Below are 18893 nucleotides of genomic sequence, written 5' to 3' on the forward strand. Positions count from 1 at the left end.
ACGCTAGTGGCTCCTTTCAGGGCTCCACAGGTGACCTCTGTGGGATATCACAAGCCTCCACACACAAATACACCCATGAGGTCACGGATGCCATCTTCGCGAGGGTACACAACTTTGTGCATTTCTCCTGGGACTAGGACAGCCAGGATGCAAGAGCGATTGGATTTACCCAGATCTCAGGTTTCCCGCAGGTGCAGGGTGCCATTGACTGCACTCACATGGCGCTCAGATCTCTGTCGCAATACACAGTCAACTATGTCAACCACAAGGGATTCCATTCGCTGGTGTGCAACCACCACAAACGCATCCTGCAGGTCTGCGCATGGTTTCCAGGGAGTGTGCACGACTCCTACATTCTCAGTTGGTCACAGATCCTTGAAGTCTTCCAGGGCCCACAGAAGCTGCAGGGCTGACTCCTCGGGGACAAGGGCTACCCGCAGAGGCCGTGGCTGATGACACCCGTGCGGTGGCCTCAGACTGCAGCAGAGCGACGCTATAATGAGGCTCGTGCTGCAACTCATAACTTGGTGGAGCAGACCATCGGGATGCTGAAAATGAGATTCCGGTGCCTGGACCGGTCTGCTGGACCCTGTAATACGGTCCGCAGAGGGTATCACGCATTGTCGACATCTGCTGCGCCCTTTACAACCTGGCACTCCAACGGGGAGACGAGCTGGCTGAGGAGGAGCTGGAGGTCTCCTCCAATGAGGAGGACGTTGATGGTGATGGGGGTGAGGGGGTCCTCGGAGGCGATGATGACGGGGATGAAGCCTCACATTGGCCAGACGAGGCAGGCACGCTCGAGGGGCCCTCATAGCTGCTAGATTTGTGGAGGATGATGACGACATACAGTGAGGACACTCCACAGATCCTCAGATCACATCTATGAATGTTTGACTCCAGTCTGACTTATGGCAGCACACATACCCTCTGCTCCTATCATTGAGGTGCAGCGGAGGCCCTAATAGTCAATCGATTGCTGGAGGATGATGACGACATGCAGTCATGACACTTCATAGATCTTCACATAGCCTCTGAGAATGTCTGGCCCAGGGCAGCTCACTTATGTTCTGTGATCAGAGTCATGTCATGGAGACGCAGCCACGAAAATTTAAAAGCATTTAATCCTTTGTCTGCCTTCAGCACCTGAGCCCTTCAGGAGCACAGCATCACTGGTCACAGATGCTGATGAGATGGGGGCCAGCCCCATCTGAAAGGTGCTAAGGGCACACAGAGAGAATGACGGTACTCTGTGATGCCTGCCCACGACACCCTGGCAGCAATGACCAGCGCCATTGAGTGCCGGCATCAGTAATGTGTTCAGGGAGTGTGGCCAGACCATTACTTTGGTCTGAAGGTTGCACAGAACACAGGGAAGAGGCCCTGGATTGAGACACCTGCCTTTGTCTTGTGCAGAAAGATTTCACATCTGAGTGACACAAACACTGCTCATCAGAACAAGGAACCATAGGGGAGACATTCTTGGGAGTTTATTGACAATAGTGAACAGTATGTACAAGTGATTAACACCCGTGCCCAGGCTGTGCAACTAATTCTTCTTAAATTTCCTAAACCTGCCGCTACACCTTGGTGCTCCCCAGACATCCACGGCGGAGGTGGAGGTAGCCTGCTGACTGCTACGCCCTGTCTGTGATGACCTTGGCAGGGGTCCTCTGGAGGGCCGAGACCTGGATGGCCCCGGCCTGCTTTTGGGGCCCTGCTGTATGGCAGTGGCACCCCCTTGGCCTGTGAAACTGGATCTGCGGAGGTCACAGGAAGGGGGCATTCGGATGGGCTGGGCACACTCAGAGTCACCTGAGTGTATGGCCCTGGGGAGTATACCTGCTCATCCTCCCTATGGATGCCCAAGGGCCCCAGGCTGACTCCTTGAGGAGAAGGGGTAGCTGGAGTGAGATCGAGCTGCCCCGCAACCCTCTCGCGTACGCACTGTTGGAGGCCAACTACAGCAACAGTGAAAAGAGCAGTGCAAACAAATGTGGCTCCTTCTGAGGGTGAGACTGGGGAATTAATAACGAGATACAAGGACATGGCAGAGACTTTGAACATGTATTTTGTATCTGTCTTCACATAGAAAACACAAAAAGCATCCCAATAATACTAGAAAATCAAAAGGCAAAAGGAATGGAGGAACTTAAAACAATCACGATCACTGGAGAAAAGGTATTGGGAAAACCAATGCAACCAAAAGCTGACAAGTCCTTGAACCTGATGGCCTGCATCCGAGGGTCTTAAAAGAAGTTGCTGCAGGGTTAAGGATGCATTGGTTGTAACCTTCCAAAATTCCCTAGACTCTGGAAAGATCCCAATGAACAGGAAAACTACCAATGTAACACTGTTATTTAAGAAAAGAGGGAGACAGATGGCAGGAAACTATAGACCAGTTCACCAAACATCAAGTAATTAGGAAAGCTAATAGAATGTTATCATTTATAGTGAGGGGAATTGATTACAAAAATAGGGAGGTTGTGCTTCAGTTGCACAGGGCACTGGCAAGGTCACATCTGGAGTACTGTGTACAGTACTGGTCTCCTTATTTAAAGACAGATGTAAAGGCATTATAAGCAGTTCAGAGAAGGTCTACTGGACTAATGCCAGGAATGGGCAGGTTGTCTCATGAGGAAAGGCTGAACAGGTTAGGCTTATATCCACTGGAATTTAGAAGAGTAAGAGGCAACTTAATTGAAACCTTTAAGACCCTGAGGCATCTTGACAGGGTGGATGCAGAGAGGATGTTTCCTTTTGTGGGAGAATCTAGATCTAGGGGTGACTGTTTAAAAATAAGGGGTTGCTCATTTAAGACACAGATGAGAAGAAATTTTTTTCTCTCAGAGGGTTGTGAGTTTTTGGAAGTCTGTTCCTCAAAAGGTGGTGGAAGGAGAGTTTTTGAATATTTTTAAGGCCGAGCTAGATAGATTCTTGATTAACAAGAGGGTGAAGAGTTATCAGGGGTAGGCAGGAATTGGGGTTCAGGTTATGTTTAGATCAGCCATGATCTTATTGAATGGCGGAGCAGGCTCGAGGGGCCGAGTGGCCTACTCCTGCTCCTAATTCGTATGTTCATATGCAAAATGCTAGAATCCATTAAGAAGATAATACCAGGGTATTTAGAAAATCATAATGCAATCAGGCAGAGTCAAAATGGTTTTCTGAAAGGGAAATCATGTTTGACAAATTTATTAGAGTTCTTTGAGGATGTAACAAGCAGGGTGGATAAAGGGGAACCAGTATGTGTCGTGTATTTGGATTTCCAAAAGGCATTCAATAAAGTAGCACATAAAAGGTTACTACACAAGAGAAAGAGTTCATGGGGGTGATATATTAGAATGGATAGAGAATTGGTTGACTAACAGGAAACAGAGAGTCGGGATAGATGGGTCATTTTCAGGTTGGCAAACTGCAGCTAGTGGATCATCAAAGGCATCATTGCTAGGGCCTCAAACTATTTACAATCTATATTCATGACATGATTGAAGGGACCAAATGCATTGTAGCCAAATTTGCTGACGATACAAAGATTGGTAGGAATGCAAGGTGTGTGGAGGATGTAAAGAGTCTGCAAAGGGACACAGGTAGGTTAATTGAGTGAGTAAAAAATTGGCACATGAAAAATAACGTGGGAAAATGTGAGGTTGACAACTTTGACAGGTCCCGCATGGGAGACTGATAACTAAGATAAGAGCCCATGGGATTCAAGGCAGTTTGGCAAATTGGATCCAGAATTGGCTGAGTAGCAGGAAGCAGAGGGTGATGGTCGAGGGGTGTTTTTGTGATTGGATGCCTGTGTTGAGTGGGGTTCCACAGGGATCGGTGTTGGGTCCCTTGCTGTTTGTGGCATAAATAAACGATTTAGACTTGAATGTAGGAGGATTGATCAGTAAGTTTGCAGATGACACGAAAATTGGTGGAGAGTTAATGATGAGGAGGGTATCCTTAGATTACAGGAGGATGTGGATGGGCTGGTCAGATGGGCTGATCAGTGACAAATGGAATTTAATCCAGATAAGTCTCGGATGATGCACTTGGGCAGGACAAACAAGGCACGGGAATACACGATGAATGGTAGGACCCTGGGAAGTGCCGAGGATCAGATGACCTTGGTGTGCATGTCTATCGGTCCCTTAAGGTAGTAGGACAGGTAGATAAGTTGGTTAAGACTGCATATGGAACACTTGCCTTTATTAGCCGAGCCATAGGGTATAAGAGCAGGGAGGTTATGCTGGGACTATATAAAACGCTGGTTAGGCCACATCTAGAGTATTGCATGCAGTTCTGGAATCCATATTATAGGAAGGATGTGATTGCACTAGAGAGCGTGCAGAGGAGATTTACCAGGATGTTGCCTGGGTTGGAGAGTTTTAGTTATGAGGAGAGATTGGATAGACTGGAGTTATTTTCTCTGGAGCAGAGGAGATTGAGGGGGGACATGATTGAGGTGTATGAAATTATGGGGGGCATAGATCGGGTAGACAGGAAGGAACTTTTCCCCTTGGTGGGGGGATCAGTAACCGGCGGGCATAGATTTAAGGTAAGGGGCAGGAGGTTTAGAGGGGATGTGAGGAAGAATTTTTTCACCCAGAGAGTGGTGGGAATCTGGAATTCACTGCCTGAAAGGGTGGTAGAGGCAGAAACCTTCATAACATTTAAGAAGTATTTGGATGTGCACTTGCAACACCATGGCATGCAAGGCTATGGGCCTCGTGCTGGAAAATGGGATTAGAATAGTTAGGTACTTGCTTGACCGGCACAGACTCGATGGGCCGAAGGGCCTTTTTCTGTGCTGCAGACCTCTATGATTCTGTGACTCTAAGAATAGAAAGCAGAATACTATTTGAATAGAGAGAGACTGCAGAATGCTGCAATACAGAAGGATCTGGATGTCCCTCTGTATGAATCACAAGAAGTCAGCATGCAGGTCCAGCCAGTAATTAGGAAGACAAATGGAATGTGGGCCAGGGGGTGGAGTATAAAGTAGGGAAATCTTGCTCCAGCTGTACTGGGCATTGGTGAGACTGCTACTCTGGTACTGCGTACAGTTTCAGTCTACTTCATTAAGGAGGCATAAACTTACATTGGAAGCAGTTCAGAGAATGTTCACCAGGCTGCTTCCTGGGATGAAGGGGTTGTCTTATGAGGAAAGGTTGAGTATGGTGTGCCTATTCTCATTGGAGGTTAGAATGAGAGGGGATCTTCTTGAAACAATAAGACTCTAAGGGGACTTGACAGGGTAGATGCTGATCCCCCTCAAGGGATTCTCGAACCAGGGGACACAATTTAAAAATAAGCGTCTCCCTTTTAAGACTGTAATAAGGACCCTCTCAGAGGGTCATTAGTCTGTGGAATTCTCTTCCCCAGAGAGCAGTGGAGGCTGGGTCATTAAAGATATTATGTTAGACAGATTGTTGATCTGAAAGAGAGTTGAGGGTTATGAGGGGACAGGCAGGAAAGTGGAGTTACGGCAACAATCGGATCAGCTACGATCTTATTGACTGGCGGAGCAGACTTGAGGGGCCGAATGGCCGACTCCTGTTTCTGTTTTTTATGATCTATGTACTGCCTTTGGCATGCGGGAATCCTCCATGCGAACCACACGGCCGACGGAACGAAGCTGAGCTCTGATGGTCATGCTCGCAATGCCAGAAACGCAGCACTTTGCAAGAACCTCAGTGTTAGTGCTTTTGTCCTGCCACCTGATGTTGTAAATAGATCTCAGATGGTGAGGAAGGAATGTTTCTACTGCTTTATGAGATGCCGGCATTATCCTGAGACAAACACCATGCTCTTTCTAAAGTCTATGGGCTGAATTTTCCCATCCTGCTCACGGCAGGTTTCATGGGGAACGGGAACGGAGAATCTAGCGGCAGGCAAAAAGCCACAGGTCTGCCATTGTCAAAACAGTTTGCAATTCTCCCGATGGTGTGTTTATGGCAGGTTGGTTATATCACCAACTAGTGGTGTGAACGTCATTTTCACTCATTAACATGTCGTGAAAGCTCATTAAATCAGCTGCTCAGCCAGGATCTTGTCACACCTTCCAACCTTACATCACACCAGCAGGAAATCACGTCATCCTCAAACCCGTTTGAAAAGGGGTGGCGTGCACAAGTCAGACCTCTGTTCATGGGTAACTTTGAGGTGATACATAGTTTATCTGCCATAGCGCTGCGCCGGTCTTGTTGCGATGACTGCCACACTGCTGGGCTTGCAGGGTTGCCCTGCTCCTGCTGTTTGCCTACATTGTCCCAAGGAATACCACTGTGCTGTGGTACTCATGCAGGCCTCCAGTTTCAGAGACACTTCAACCGGGGGTGGGCTGTGAGGCAAGGGTGGGGTTGATGAACACGATGGGGGCAACGGGGAGGGAAGGGGGTGGAATGACAGTGAGAGGGAAGGGTGAACATGAGTGGGCATTTCTGAGCTCTCTAACCTCTTATTTTTTTTTCCTTTTTATTCATGGAATGTGGGCTTCGCTGGCTGGGCCAGCATTTATTATCCATCCCTAGTCACCCCTGAGAAGGTTGTGGTGAGCTGCCTTTTTCAACCTCTGCAGTCCATGTGGTGTAGGTACACCCACAGTGCTGTTAGGGAGGGAGTTCCAGGATTTTGACCCAGCGACAGTGAAGGAACGGCGATAAATTTCCAAGTCAGCATGGTGGGTGACTTGGAGGGGAACTTGCAGGTAGTGGTGTTCCTATCCATCTGCTGCCCTTGTCCTTCTAGATGGCAGTGGTCATGAGTTTGGAAGGTGCTGTTGAAGGAGGCTTGGTAAATTCTTGCAGTGCACCTCGTAGAGGCTACACACTGCTGTTACTGCATGTTGGTAGTGGAGGGAGTGAATGTTTGTGGATGTGGTGCCAATCAAGCAGGATGCTTTGTCTTGGATATTGTCAAGCTTCTTGAGTGTTGTGGGAGCTGCACTCATCCAGGCAAGTGGAGAGTATTCCATCACACTCCTGACTTGTACCTTGTACAAGTAATCCCCAGGATGGTGGTATTGGGGATTCAGTGATGGTAATGCCATTGAATGGCAAGGGGGTAATGGTTCGATTCTCTCTTGTTGGAGATGGTCATTGCCCAGTACTTGTGTGGTGCGAATGTTACTTGCCACTTGTCAGCCCAAGACTGGATATTGTCCAGGTCTTGCTGCATTTGGACATGGACTGCTTCAGGACCTGAGGAGACGCGAATGGTGCTGAGCATTATGCAGTCATCAGCGAACATCCCCACTTCTGACCTTTATGATGGAAGGAAGATCATTGATGAAGCAGCTGAAGATAGTTGGACTGAGACACTATCCTGAGGAATTCCTGCACTAATGTCCTGGAGCTGAGATGGCTGACCTCCAACAACCACAACCATTTTCCTTTGTGCCAGGTACGACTCCAACCAGTGGAAAGTTTCCCTCCGATTCCTATTGATTCCAGTTTTGCTGCGGCTCCTTGATGCCACACTCGGTCAAATGCGGCCTTGATATCAAGGCCAGTCACTCTCACCTCAACTCGGGAATTCAGCTCTTTTGTCCATGTTTGAACCAAGGCTGTAGTGAGTTCAGGAGCTGAGCCGCCCTGGCAGAACCTAAACTGGACGTCAGTGAGCAGGTTATTGCTAAGCAAGTGTTGCTTGATAGCACTGTTGATGACCCCTTCCATTACTTTACTGATGATCGAGAGTAGACTGATAGGGCTGTAATTGGCTGGATTGGATTTGTCCTGCTTTTTGTGTCTAGGGCATACCTGGGCAATTTTCCGCATTGCTGGGTAGATGCCAGTGTTGTTGCCGCAGGAATGAGCAGGAAGCTGCTCAGAAAGAAAGGAGGAAGACCTCCTTGTGATGAAAGCCACTGAAAGCCAATGGCTTCATTCGCACTGTTAAGGGGCTACTCAGAACTCAGTAGATTCACGTCACAGTCGCTGTATCTCAAGAGTAACACATAGAAACGTAGAATTTGGGGATGTAGGAAGTAGTGAAGGAGGCACAGCTGTATCATATGTGGCATTCCATCAATTAAGGCCTGTCATGTGTTTACCAGATGTGATGTTCCTAATGGGCAAAAGAACATCCACTCATTTACCATGAGCAACTGATTGGCTATTATTAGGACACATCAGAGATTGGAGCACAGAGCTATGTTGGGTCACAGATCTCAATTAAACCTTAGTATCCCATGCAGGGCTCAAGATGTTATATATCTGAAATGCCATCTTGGTCACTTTGATGTGTGCGCTAGTGCCTCATGGACAAGGCAGCATCAGCCACCATGCAAGTAGATCAGGAAAAACTATGGACCCTTATAATCTCTAAACGTGTCATATACTGAGCTTCACTTTCTTGCCCTTGAATCATTAATATCTTCAATGTTTCCTTTCAGAGAGAAGGCAAAAGCAGTTGTGGATCCAGGGCTCAATGCTGCCCTTGTCAGGACCCTAATGCAATGGAGGAGGGGAAGGAGGGAGAGGTCACTTCGCGTGCAGCTCCAGCATAGCCAAGCGGAGCCAGATCATGAACAGGAGGGTCAGAAGGAGAGACCCAGTCAAAGGGGGTGACTTGCCAGACCTAGGGTTTATCATAGAAGAGTCTCCTATTAACAAATGAGTGAGAAGCAATGCCATGCACGTCTGCACTTGTCCCAAGTCCTGGTACATCACATATGCCACGTTCTTCGCAAAGATCTGAGGGTATCCCCTGCCAATGGCTTTGAAGGTGACACTGCGCTCAATTCCTTGGCCTCTGGTTCTTTCCAAGGATTAACAGGGGACCTGTGTGGCATCTCTCAGACCGCAACACATTGATGCATAAAGGAGGTCACAGATGCCCTTCACAGGAAGGCCCATCATTATGCCAGGTTTGCTCTGGAAGAAGATAGCCAGGCTGCAAGATTCACCGGCTTCGCCGCCATTTAATGTTGCAAATGCTGCTGAGATTGAAATGTGGACATGCCTCAGGATCTCCTCCTCCTGTGCATGTCTTTTCTTCTGCCTCTACCACTGAGGAGACACAAATGCAGCTAGATTATCAATGCTGATCAGCTGCCCTCACTCAATGGTGTTCTTTGAGGAAGAAGGGTTAGAAATGCTTACAGCACACACTTCCAATAAAGATTTAAACACATCTCGCTCTCATCACACAAGGATGTGGAGACTAGTTCAACTGAAGTTGACATCACAGGAATGTGAATCTCACAGTGGCACACTATTGCTGACTGGGAGGAAGGCTAAACCTCGAAATAAGAGCATTCCAAAGTACTAAATCACAACACCTTCAGTTGACAAGAACATTCACATAAGCATCAAATATATCAACACAAGAGCAATTTAGTTACATGTCGAGCAAACCCGTGACCCGAAAGTGACATCAATTTTTCTTACCTTTCCTAGCTCTATCACTAGGCCGGGGTGCAACCCTGACATCCACAGAGGTGGAGGCAGCCAGCTGACTGTTATGTCCTGATGCCTGTGATGATCTTGGCAGACGTCCTCTGGCAGCCTGTGGCCTGGAGGGCCCCGGCCTGATAAGGGTCACCTGCTCAGGGGCAGAAGTGCCCTCAGCGGCCTGAGAAACTGGAGCAGATGGGGTCAGAGGGGGCTGTGAGCGGATGCACACCCTTCGAGTGTCTTGAGAGGAGGCCCCCTCGGGTATCCGACTGACTCTCACCCTCGCTGTAGGTGCCCGAGGGCCCCGCCCTGACTCCTAGGAGATGGTGTACCTGGAGCGGGGCCAAGGTGTCTCATCTCCATGTTACCTACATCTTGATGATGTCCACCAGGGTGTGTGGCCATGGAGTACAGGGCCAAGCCCAAATCTGGCAAGACCTGCTGGACCAAGGTCTCCATGGTGGTCGCCAGCCTTCCCATGGTGAGCTCGAGGTGCTCGCATGTTGGAGCCACGACATCAGACAAACTCCTTCACCGTTCACTCTCGTCTGCTGAGTGACTGCTGAATCTCTGCCTGATGTTCCGCTGCCTGTCGTTGCATCTCCAGCATTTGGAAGCCCTTCCCAGAGGCTCATCATGTGACTCGGGCCAAGGTGGTGGCTGGTCTTCAGCAGCCCTCCAAGGGCCGGAGACCTGGGCTGTCCCTGCCTCTGCCTGCTGTGGGGACCTGACAGTGAGGTGTTTCCCAGAAAGTAAGTCCGAGCCTATTCTATATCTGTGCCCCCCTGTCATGTGTGTGTTTCTGAGCTGGTGGAGGGTGCGTGTGAGTGCCACAACAGTTCTTCCGGAGCTTCCTCTTCAGGTAAAATCTGGGGGTTCATACTGGTGCTGGACTGGCCTGGGGGCTGGTGTCTAGAAAATGGAGTTTCAGTCACTGAGCATGAGCTAGATAAGACTACACGTGACTGACTGTGAATGTCAGGATTTGATGAAGTGATGGAGCTGTGATTCGTACTAGGTTAGTTGGAGAGGCCGATCTCCCCTTCCCCACAGGAATGATCCCTGTCCTCCCCAGCCAACCTGGCTGCAGCCTCTTTAAACTCAGTGAGGGCAAGAATGTCAGCCGTCCCTCTCCGGGTCTGCGCTCTCTCGTGCCTGTTGTGTGCCAGCTTGGCCTGTATGAAGAAGAAAGAAAGGCATGCGATGAGATGGGATGGAGCAGAGGTTGGGTGAGATGCATGTCCCCTGTGTGAGTGGTGAGTCCTCCCTAGAGGGCCAGAGGATGGAGTGTGAGCAACATGATGGGATGGTGGTGATGTGAAGGTCTCAGTGAGAGAATGAGTGTTGATCTGTGTCGCCCGCTAATGGCTGGGTGAGATCCCTGAAGAGAGTGACCGTTTGAGTGCATGATGCCGTGATGAGAGTTTGATATTGGAGGGAATTGAAGGATGACTTCCCCTGGCAGAGCAGATGAGATCATTCATCGTCTCCCTGCACTGGGTAGCATGTTGGCCACAGTTGCCAGCTGCACTGACCTGCTCCACATTGGCCTCCCACGTCAGATAGGTGAGGTTGCTGTGCTTCCTGCAGCCATCCCTGGGTTACAGGACTTGCCTCTCTGACCAAGGCCTGGAGGACCTGGTGTGTGAAGTGGTGCTGCCTCCCTCCTCAGTCTCTCGGCCTTCCTCTTCTGGCTGCCAGACATCTCTGTTGGGCTGGAGCGAGTGAGATTGTGTGTTGGATTGGCCTTTAAAATTGGCTTGCTGTTGCCAGGCAACAAATGTTCTTGTCAGCCGGTGTCGTGCTATTGGAGGTGTCAACTCTACTTCCTCAATATTCTCCTATCTGGCAGACGTGTTGATGACAGGGTGACCAACTATCCTTTATTTTAAGGAATTGCCCCTTATTTGGACTCTTTGTCCCACGTCCCTATAAGAACACCTTTTTCCCATGTTTGCAGGACAGCCTGTGGGTCTGGGAGTGTCAGTTGAGTATCTTAGATGTATTTTTCCTTCTGTGGATTACATGAATAATCAATTTTATTTTAAATGTTACTGTTCACTAGGTAAATTCCTTGTACTAGGACCTGATGATCCAGTTGTAACTACAGCAGGTGAAGATGCTCTCCTGGAATGTCAGGTTGTACCAGATATATCCGTCAGGAACATGGTGGTGAAATGGCTTAAATCAGGTCTTGATTCACCAGTACATGTGTACAGGAATGGAAAAGATGACACTGTTGCTCAACACAGGGATCACAGAGGAAGGACGGAACTGTTTAAAGATGAACTGACCAAAGGAAACATTTCTCTTCGAATAAAGAACACAACAGTATTTGATCAAGGAGGATATACATGTTCAGTTGATGACAAAACCGATTCTGAAACATTTACACTTAGACTGGAAGTTTTAGGTTAGTAAATCTCCACTTGCATATTAATAAATTTGGAGAAATAATATGTTTGCCTTTCTAAACCATTGTTTAAATTACAAATAGTTCAAAAGTAGGTTTATTTAGCAGTTGGTCTAGATTTTGATTTAGTTAATAATTCTACTTGCCCAAACTCCGAGTGTGAAGCTACACTCGAAAGCGAGATGTGTGATGGGACAATAACGTTCTCAGGATCATGAGATTTGTCCTGTAGTAACAGCTGATCATAAAATAGTAAATTTCATGAGGAATTCATTATCAGCACTGGCTTGTTGAAGAAAATAATCAGAAAAACAGAAACTAAAGGATGTTCAAATGAAGGATGTTTGTTTAGTGTTGAGTTATTAAGAACACACTGGTGATAACATTCATTTTCTATTTCTGATTTAATTCCTTTCTTCAAGTAGTTTAAATCAGCGCAGAAGAATAATGTTGGATCTGTCTGTTTCAGCCTTAAATATATTCAACGATGGAGCATCCACAACCCTCTGGGGTAGAGAATTCCAAAAATTCACAACCCTTTGAGTGAAGTAATTTCTCCTCACCTCTGTCCCAAATGATTGGCCCCTTACCCTGAGATAGTGCTCCTGCCCCATTTGAGATTCCCTAACATGGCTTAGCCATAAGGACACTCCCACTGCACCGCAAGGCCTCCCTCCTGGGCAATTATATCACGTGTGTGTGTCAGGGCTTCCACAGAGTCCCAGTGTGCAACACAGACTTCAGATCGGATTTCATGGTTCCTCACATTGAAAGTTTTGGGCTGTGCTTTTTGGAAACCAACTCACTTTTAGCTCATTTTTTTGTCTTTTTAATGTCTTTTCATGTGGTGAATTGAGATGACAGTCAGGAGTTTTCACTGTGGTTGAATCCTGGTAGAATCCTGGTAGAATGTGTATTGTGCTGTCTGACTGAACCACTGCTAACCTTGGTGAGATTTCCAATCAAATGTTATTCAGGATCCCTGCCTGTGTCTGGGTGATCACCATGGGGGTTGTAGTTCTGAGAAATGGCAGCTGATGCTGTAAGAAATGGATGCCCCCAGAATCTTCATAGACAGGCAGCCCCTGGGAGCTCAACAACATTTCTAAAAAATAACATTTGTTTATAAGAGCATTTAAATAATATTTTATCAGGCACCAATAAGTTGGCAAAACGTACCAAAACTATACTGCCGATAATTTGTGTCCATATTTCTGTGCCATTCAGTTTCCTTCACAAAATATGTCTCACAAACATACAAACAAGGAGCAGGAGTAGGCCATTCGACCCCTCGAACCTGGACCGCCATTTAATAAGATCATGGCTGATCTGATATTAACCTCAAATCTGCATCCCGCCTAACCTTGATAACCTATCACCCCCTTGCTTACCAAGAATCTATCCACCTCCGCCTTAAAAATATTCAAAGATGCTGCTTCCATCACCTTTTGAGGAAGAGGGTTCCAAAGAGTCACAACTCTCTGAGAGAAAAAAGTAATTCACCTCATCTCTGTTTTCAATGGGCAACCCCTTATTTTTAAAGAGTTCTCGAATATCCCACAAGAGGAAACATTCTCTCTACATCCACCCTGTCAAGTCCCCTCAGGATCTTACATGTTTCAATCAAGTCACCTCTTATCTTCTAAACTCTAGCAGATACAAGCCTAGTTTGTGCAGCCACTCATTACATCTTGCAAACCTGAAAAAGACCCATTTATGCCCATTTCCTGCTTCCTGTTAGCCAGCTGATCTTCTATCCATGCCAATATGTTACCCTCTATACAGCCCATCCATTCCAGGTATTAGTCTGGTAAACCTCTGAACTGCTTTCAACGCATTTACATCCTTCCTTAAATAAAGTGACCAATACATATGCAGTGCTCCAGATGCGCCCTGTATAACTGAAGCATAACCTCCCTACTTTTGTATTCAATTCCCCTCACAATAAATTATAACATTCTATTAGTTTTCCTAATTACTAGCTGTACCTGCATACTAGCTTTTTGCGATTCATGCACTAAGATGCCCAGATCCCTCTGCATCTTGGAGCTCTGCAATCTCTCACCATTTAGATAATATGGTTCTCTTTTATTCTTCCTGCCAAAATGGACCATTTCACATTTTCCCACATTATACTCCATTTGCAAGATCTTTGCCCACTCACTTAAACTATCTATATCTTTTTGTAGCCTCCTTATGCCCTCTTCACAACTTACTTTCCTACCTAACTTTGTGTCATCAGCAAATTTGGCAGCCATTCCATCCATCCCTTCATCCAAATCATTTATATAGATTGTAAAGTGTTGAGGTCCCAGCACTGATCCCTGTGGCACACAACTCATTACATCTTGCAAACCTGAAAAAGACCCATTTATGCCTACAATTTCCGTTTCACAAAACCATGTTGACTCTGCCTGATGATCTTGAGCTTATCCAAGTGCCCTGCTATAGCTTCTTTAATAATAGCTTCTAACATTTTCCCTATGACAGAGGTTAAGCTAACTGGCCTGTAGTTTCCTGCTTTCTGTCTCCATCCCTTTTTGAATAATGGAGTTACATTTGCTATCTTCCAATCTAATGGGACCTTTCCCACATCTAGGGAGTTTCGTAAAATTAAAACCAATGTATCAACTATCTCACTAGCCACTTGTTTTAAGACCCTAGGATGAAGTCCATTTGGACCTGAACACTTGTCACCCCGCAGTTCCAACAATTTACTTAGTGCCATTTCTCTGGTGATTGTAATTTTCCTGAGTTCTTCCCTCCCTTCCATTTCATGATTTATAGCTGCTTCTGGGATGTTACTTTTATCTTCTAGAGTGAAGACTGATGCAAAATACCTGTTCAATTCATCTGCCATTTCCTTGTTTTCCATTATCAGTTCTCCAGGCTCACTTTCTATAGGGCTAATGCTCACTTTGTTAACTTGTTTCTTTTTAAAATATTTATAGAAACTCTTACTGTTTTTACATTTCTGGCTAGCTTTCTCTCTTACTCTAACTTTTCCCTCCTTATTAATCTTCTAGCCATCCTTTGCTATTCCTTACATTCTGTCAAATCTTCTGGCCTTTGCACAGTTATATACTTTTTCTTTAAGTTTGATATCATCTTTAATCTTTCCAGTTAACCACAGATGGTGTGTCCGTCCCTTGGACTTTTTCTTACTTGTTGGAATGTATCTATTCTGAGTATTCCGATATATCCCCTTAAATGTTTGCCACTGTATCTCTATTGACCTATCCCTCAACCCAATTTTCCAATTCACTTTAGCCAGCTTTGCTTTCATGCCCTTAAAATTGCCCTTATTTAAGTTTAAAAACATAGTCTCGGACCCACTCCTCTCTCCCTCAAACTGAATGTAAAATTCAAGAATATTATGGTTGCTGCTACCTAGTGGCACCTTCACTATGAGATCATTAATTAATCCCATCATTGCCAATGCTGGTGAAAAATCAAATTTTGATGGGACTCTGTCAATGCCACTGATTGGAACATACCCGATTAATACCCCAAGAAGAGAAGACTGATGAGTGGGCAAGTGCTTGACCCTAGTATATAAATACCTCATCCCCAGAGCTTGGAATGGGGTCATAACAGAGTGAGCATGACAGACAGAATTTTGAAAATCCATTGGTATTAACAGAATTATTGCTCAAGTGTCTAAAAGTATCACCTTCCCCCATGCTTCTATGTAATGGGTCAGCAATACATGGATTTTATCATCATACCAATTTTCTCCCTTCCTCTCCTCTTGAAGGTGTTAAGCCTGTCTCAGGTCCAATTCCATGGGTATCAGGTGCCCTCCAGTACCTTACATAAGTTGGAGTTAATTACTCTGACCAATTCATTTCTGACTTATATTAATTGTCACTGTCTATAAGAACATACTTTGGGATTAAATTTAGATCATAATCTCACTGAAATCATGTTATCACAAGACTGTATTTAGATATCAATAACATTAAATGAATATTTCACATTGGCCACAGGAAGTGTTCTTGGGAAGCACTGTAAAGGCTCTATATCAATAAAAGTTTGTGTCGTTGCTCCTAACAGTTGCCATTTCTGAATCTGTTCACTGTTGGTTGCAGGGTTTGGGTGTGAGCCCTGGATTCAGATGAAGGGATATGTTAAAAATGGAATCGAGCTTGTGTGTAAATCCAATGGATGGTTCCCTGAACCGGAGATACAGTGGATTAATGAGGATGGACATAATTTAATACAGTCTGAAGCACGATCCCAGCAGGACTCTAAAGGTCTTGTCGATGTCCAGAGAAACATTGTAATAACAAGAGAATCAAAAAACAAGCTCACGTGTCGTATACGGAATGGGCAATTAAATACAGAGCAAGGCGTAACTGTCAGGATATCAGGTTTGTAAATTAAAACATTTGGTCAATAAAGGAAAAGGTGATTTAAACTCCATAAATCAAAGCATAAATTTAACTGTCCCCAAGATGCCTTGCTACAATAGTCCAGGAGGTGTCAATATGCAATATCATACTCACATCAAACCTGTTTATGTTGAAATTCTGCTTCCAGTAAAGTTTAAACAAGAAACTTATCATTTATGTTGACACTGACAAACTCTGAACACTTAAGTTGATCATTTTTCAGTCTCTCTAACAATATTAAAAGTTTATGTCATTTCCCCACCCGTGTTGACACAGACCAGGACTCTTAAACTCCTTCAAACTTTTGATTGATTCCTGCAAATTCAAAGCAACAAAAATGACATTTGAATGGTCCCCAAAATGTGAACATAAAATGTATGGTATTGTATTGTTATTGATAATTGATTTATATCTACCTATAGTAAACACATTTATTTATGAAAGCAGTCTGATTCTGGAACACTGTCAGAGGGTGGGGGGGTGAGAATTCTGGCTGCCCCAAATACCAAAGTATAAACATTTAGGCATCATTTGTTTTGTACATGGCACATTTTGGGTTCTGCCCATTACTTCTTCCTCTCCTTTGTATCTTTTTGGGCCCTTCATTCCTGTCTCCTCTCCTTCCTGCACGCAGTCATGTTACCTTTAATATCTCACCCCTTGGGTACTTCTATCCACCCACCCAATCTCTGCACCAACCCAGTCTCTGCACCAACCCATTATTTCTCCTCTATCTTTCTACTCTCTTCCCATCGTTCCAGGTTTGAAGACTCTTATAGAAGCCTATGACTACACTCTGAGGTAATCTCAGATGGACTCATCAGGCATTCGCTGCTGTTTCCTGAACACTTTACACCCTGAACTGCCCAATTCCCTCACTTTGATCTTCCCATTATCATGTTCACCAGGGGTGAACCTCATTAACGTACTTCCTAACCTGCTCAATCTATCCAGCAATGCTATCTCTCACACTCTGTCAGCATAACAACATCAACATGTGTTCAAATCCCACCATGGCAGCAGATAAATTTAAATTCCATTCGTGAAGTAAAGCTGGAATAAAAGGCTAGCATTAGTAATAGCGGCTATGATACTACCAGATTGTTGTAAAAACCCATCACTAATATTCTTAGGGAAGGAATCCTGCCCTTGTTACACGGTCTGACCCATATATGACTCCAGATTCACAGGAATATGGTTTACTCTTAGCTACTCTTAGTTACAACTTAGATAACCAGGTGATGAAGAACAGAACAGGTGCCTAGTCTTTATACACTCACAAGCTTTTATATGCAGAAACATGTAAAATATATCAAGCACCTCCAACCCAGAAACCATTGTTTAAGCCTGCTCATAGATATATATATATGCATGGTTGAATCAAAATATAATTAAGCACCCAATTTATATACAATTAACACCCTCTGAAAGGGCCAAGCAAACCACTCAGTATTCAACAAAGTGGCTCACCACTACTCACTGTGTCCAACAATATTCTTCCGCACAACACCTCCCTGCCATATCATTTGCCAAAAACTTAAATCATTGCCCCCTCGTACCATCTTGTACCATTAGTTAATGGGAACAGTTTTCCTTTGTCCTGGATTTTCATCTGTGAGTGCAGGTGCAGAGAGACAGGGAAATTCCCGGCTCAGTGAACTCGACTTTTAACAATGGCTGCCCAGACATTCAATTTTCATTCTGGAGTGACTGGATTCCCTGGGAGTGTGGCCCATCGACCAAGGAACGAGTGCGGAGAATGGACTAGCCATATAAAAACTGTGGCTACAAGAGCAGGTCAGAGGCTAGGAATCGTGTGATGAGCAATTCACCTTCTGACTCCCCAAAGCCTGTCCCCATCTACAAGGCACAAGTCAGGAGTGTGATGGAATACTCTCCACTTGCCTGGATGAATGCAGCTCCCACAACACTGAAGAAACTTGACACCATCCAGGACAAAGCAGTCAGCTTGATTGGCACCACATCCGCAAACGTTTGCCCCCTCCACCACCGATGCACAGTAGCAGCAGTGTGTACCATCTACAAGATGCAATGCAGGAATTCACCAAGGCTCCTTAGATAGCACCTTCCAAACCCATGACCACTACCACCTAGAAGGACAAGGGCAGAAGATAGATGGGAACACCACCACCTGCAAGTTCCCCTCCAAGTCACTCACCATCCTGACTTGGAAATATATCGCCGTTTCTTCACTGTCACTGGGTCAAAATCCTGGAACTCCCTAACAGCACTGTGGATGTAGCTACACCACATGGGCTTCAGCAGTTCAAGAAGGTAGCTCACCACCACCTTCCCAAGGGCAACTAAGGATGAGCAATAAATGCTGGCCCAGCCAGCGAAGCCCACATCCTGTGAATGATTTTTTAAAAAGTGCTGGATGCAGAAGCGAGCTGGGCAGAACCACAGTGCACTGACACTACGCCAATGTTTTTTAAAAACAATAAACGTAAAACATCCTTTCAATCATCACCCTCACTTCCCACACACTCCCCATGCCCAACACATGTCACCCATGCCCTGTACCCACTCCTCAAGGTGCTTCTTATGTCCAGGCCAACGTTTGTCCTTATACTCACCTCCATGGCCCTTTATATCCCTATGTCAACTTAGTACCAACCTATGATCCCCAACCACTCCTTTCCCGTTATAATTATCATGCCAACTCATCCAGTATCA

The 18893-nt window shown here is 45.7% G+C and overlaps 1 protein-coding gene across 1 annotated transcript in view; it reads left to right on the forward strand.

The window, feature by feature from the left end:
- Positions 1 to 18893, forward strand: part of LOC144695494 (butyrophilin subfamily 3 member A3-like) — an 89031-nt gene that overhangs the window by 31316 nt on the left and 38822 nt on the right. Inside the window, exons 3-4 of the mRNA XM_078566371.1 lie at positions 11455 to 11802; positions 15894 to 16175. Of these exons, the coding sequence (XP_078422497.1) occupies positions 11455 to 11802; positions 15894 to 16175 (630 nt within the window). The remainder of the gene's footprint in view (positions 1 to 11454; positions 11803 to 15893; positions 16176 to 18893) is intronic.

This window comes from Cetorhinus maximus, chromosome 21 (genome assembly GCF_964194155.1).
Source record: "Cetorhinus maximus chromosome 21, sCetMax3.hap1.1, whole genome shotgun sequence".
Taxonomy (NCBI): domain Eukaryota; kingdom Metazoa; phylum Chordata; class Chondrichthyes; order Lamniformes; family Cetorhinidae; genus Cetorhinus; species Cetorhinus maximus.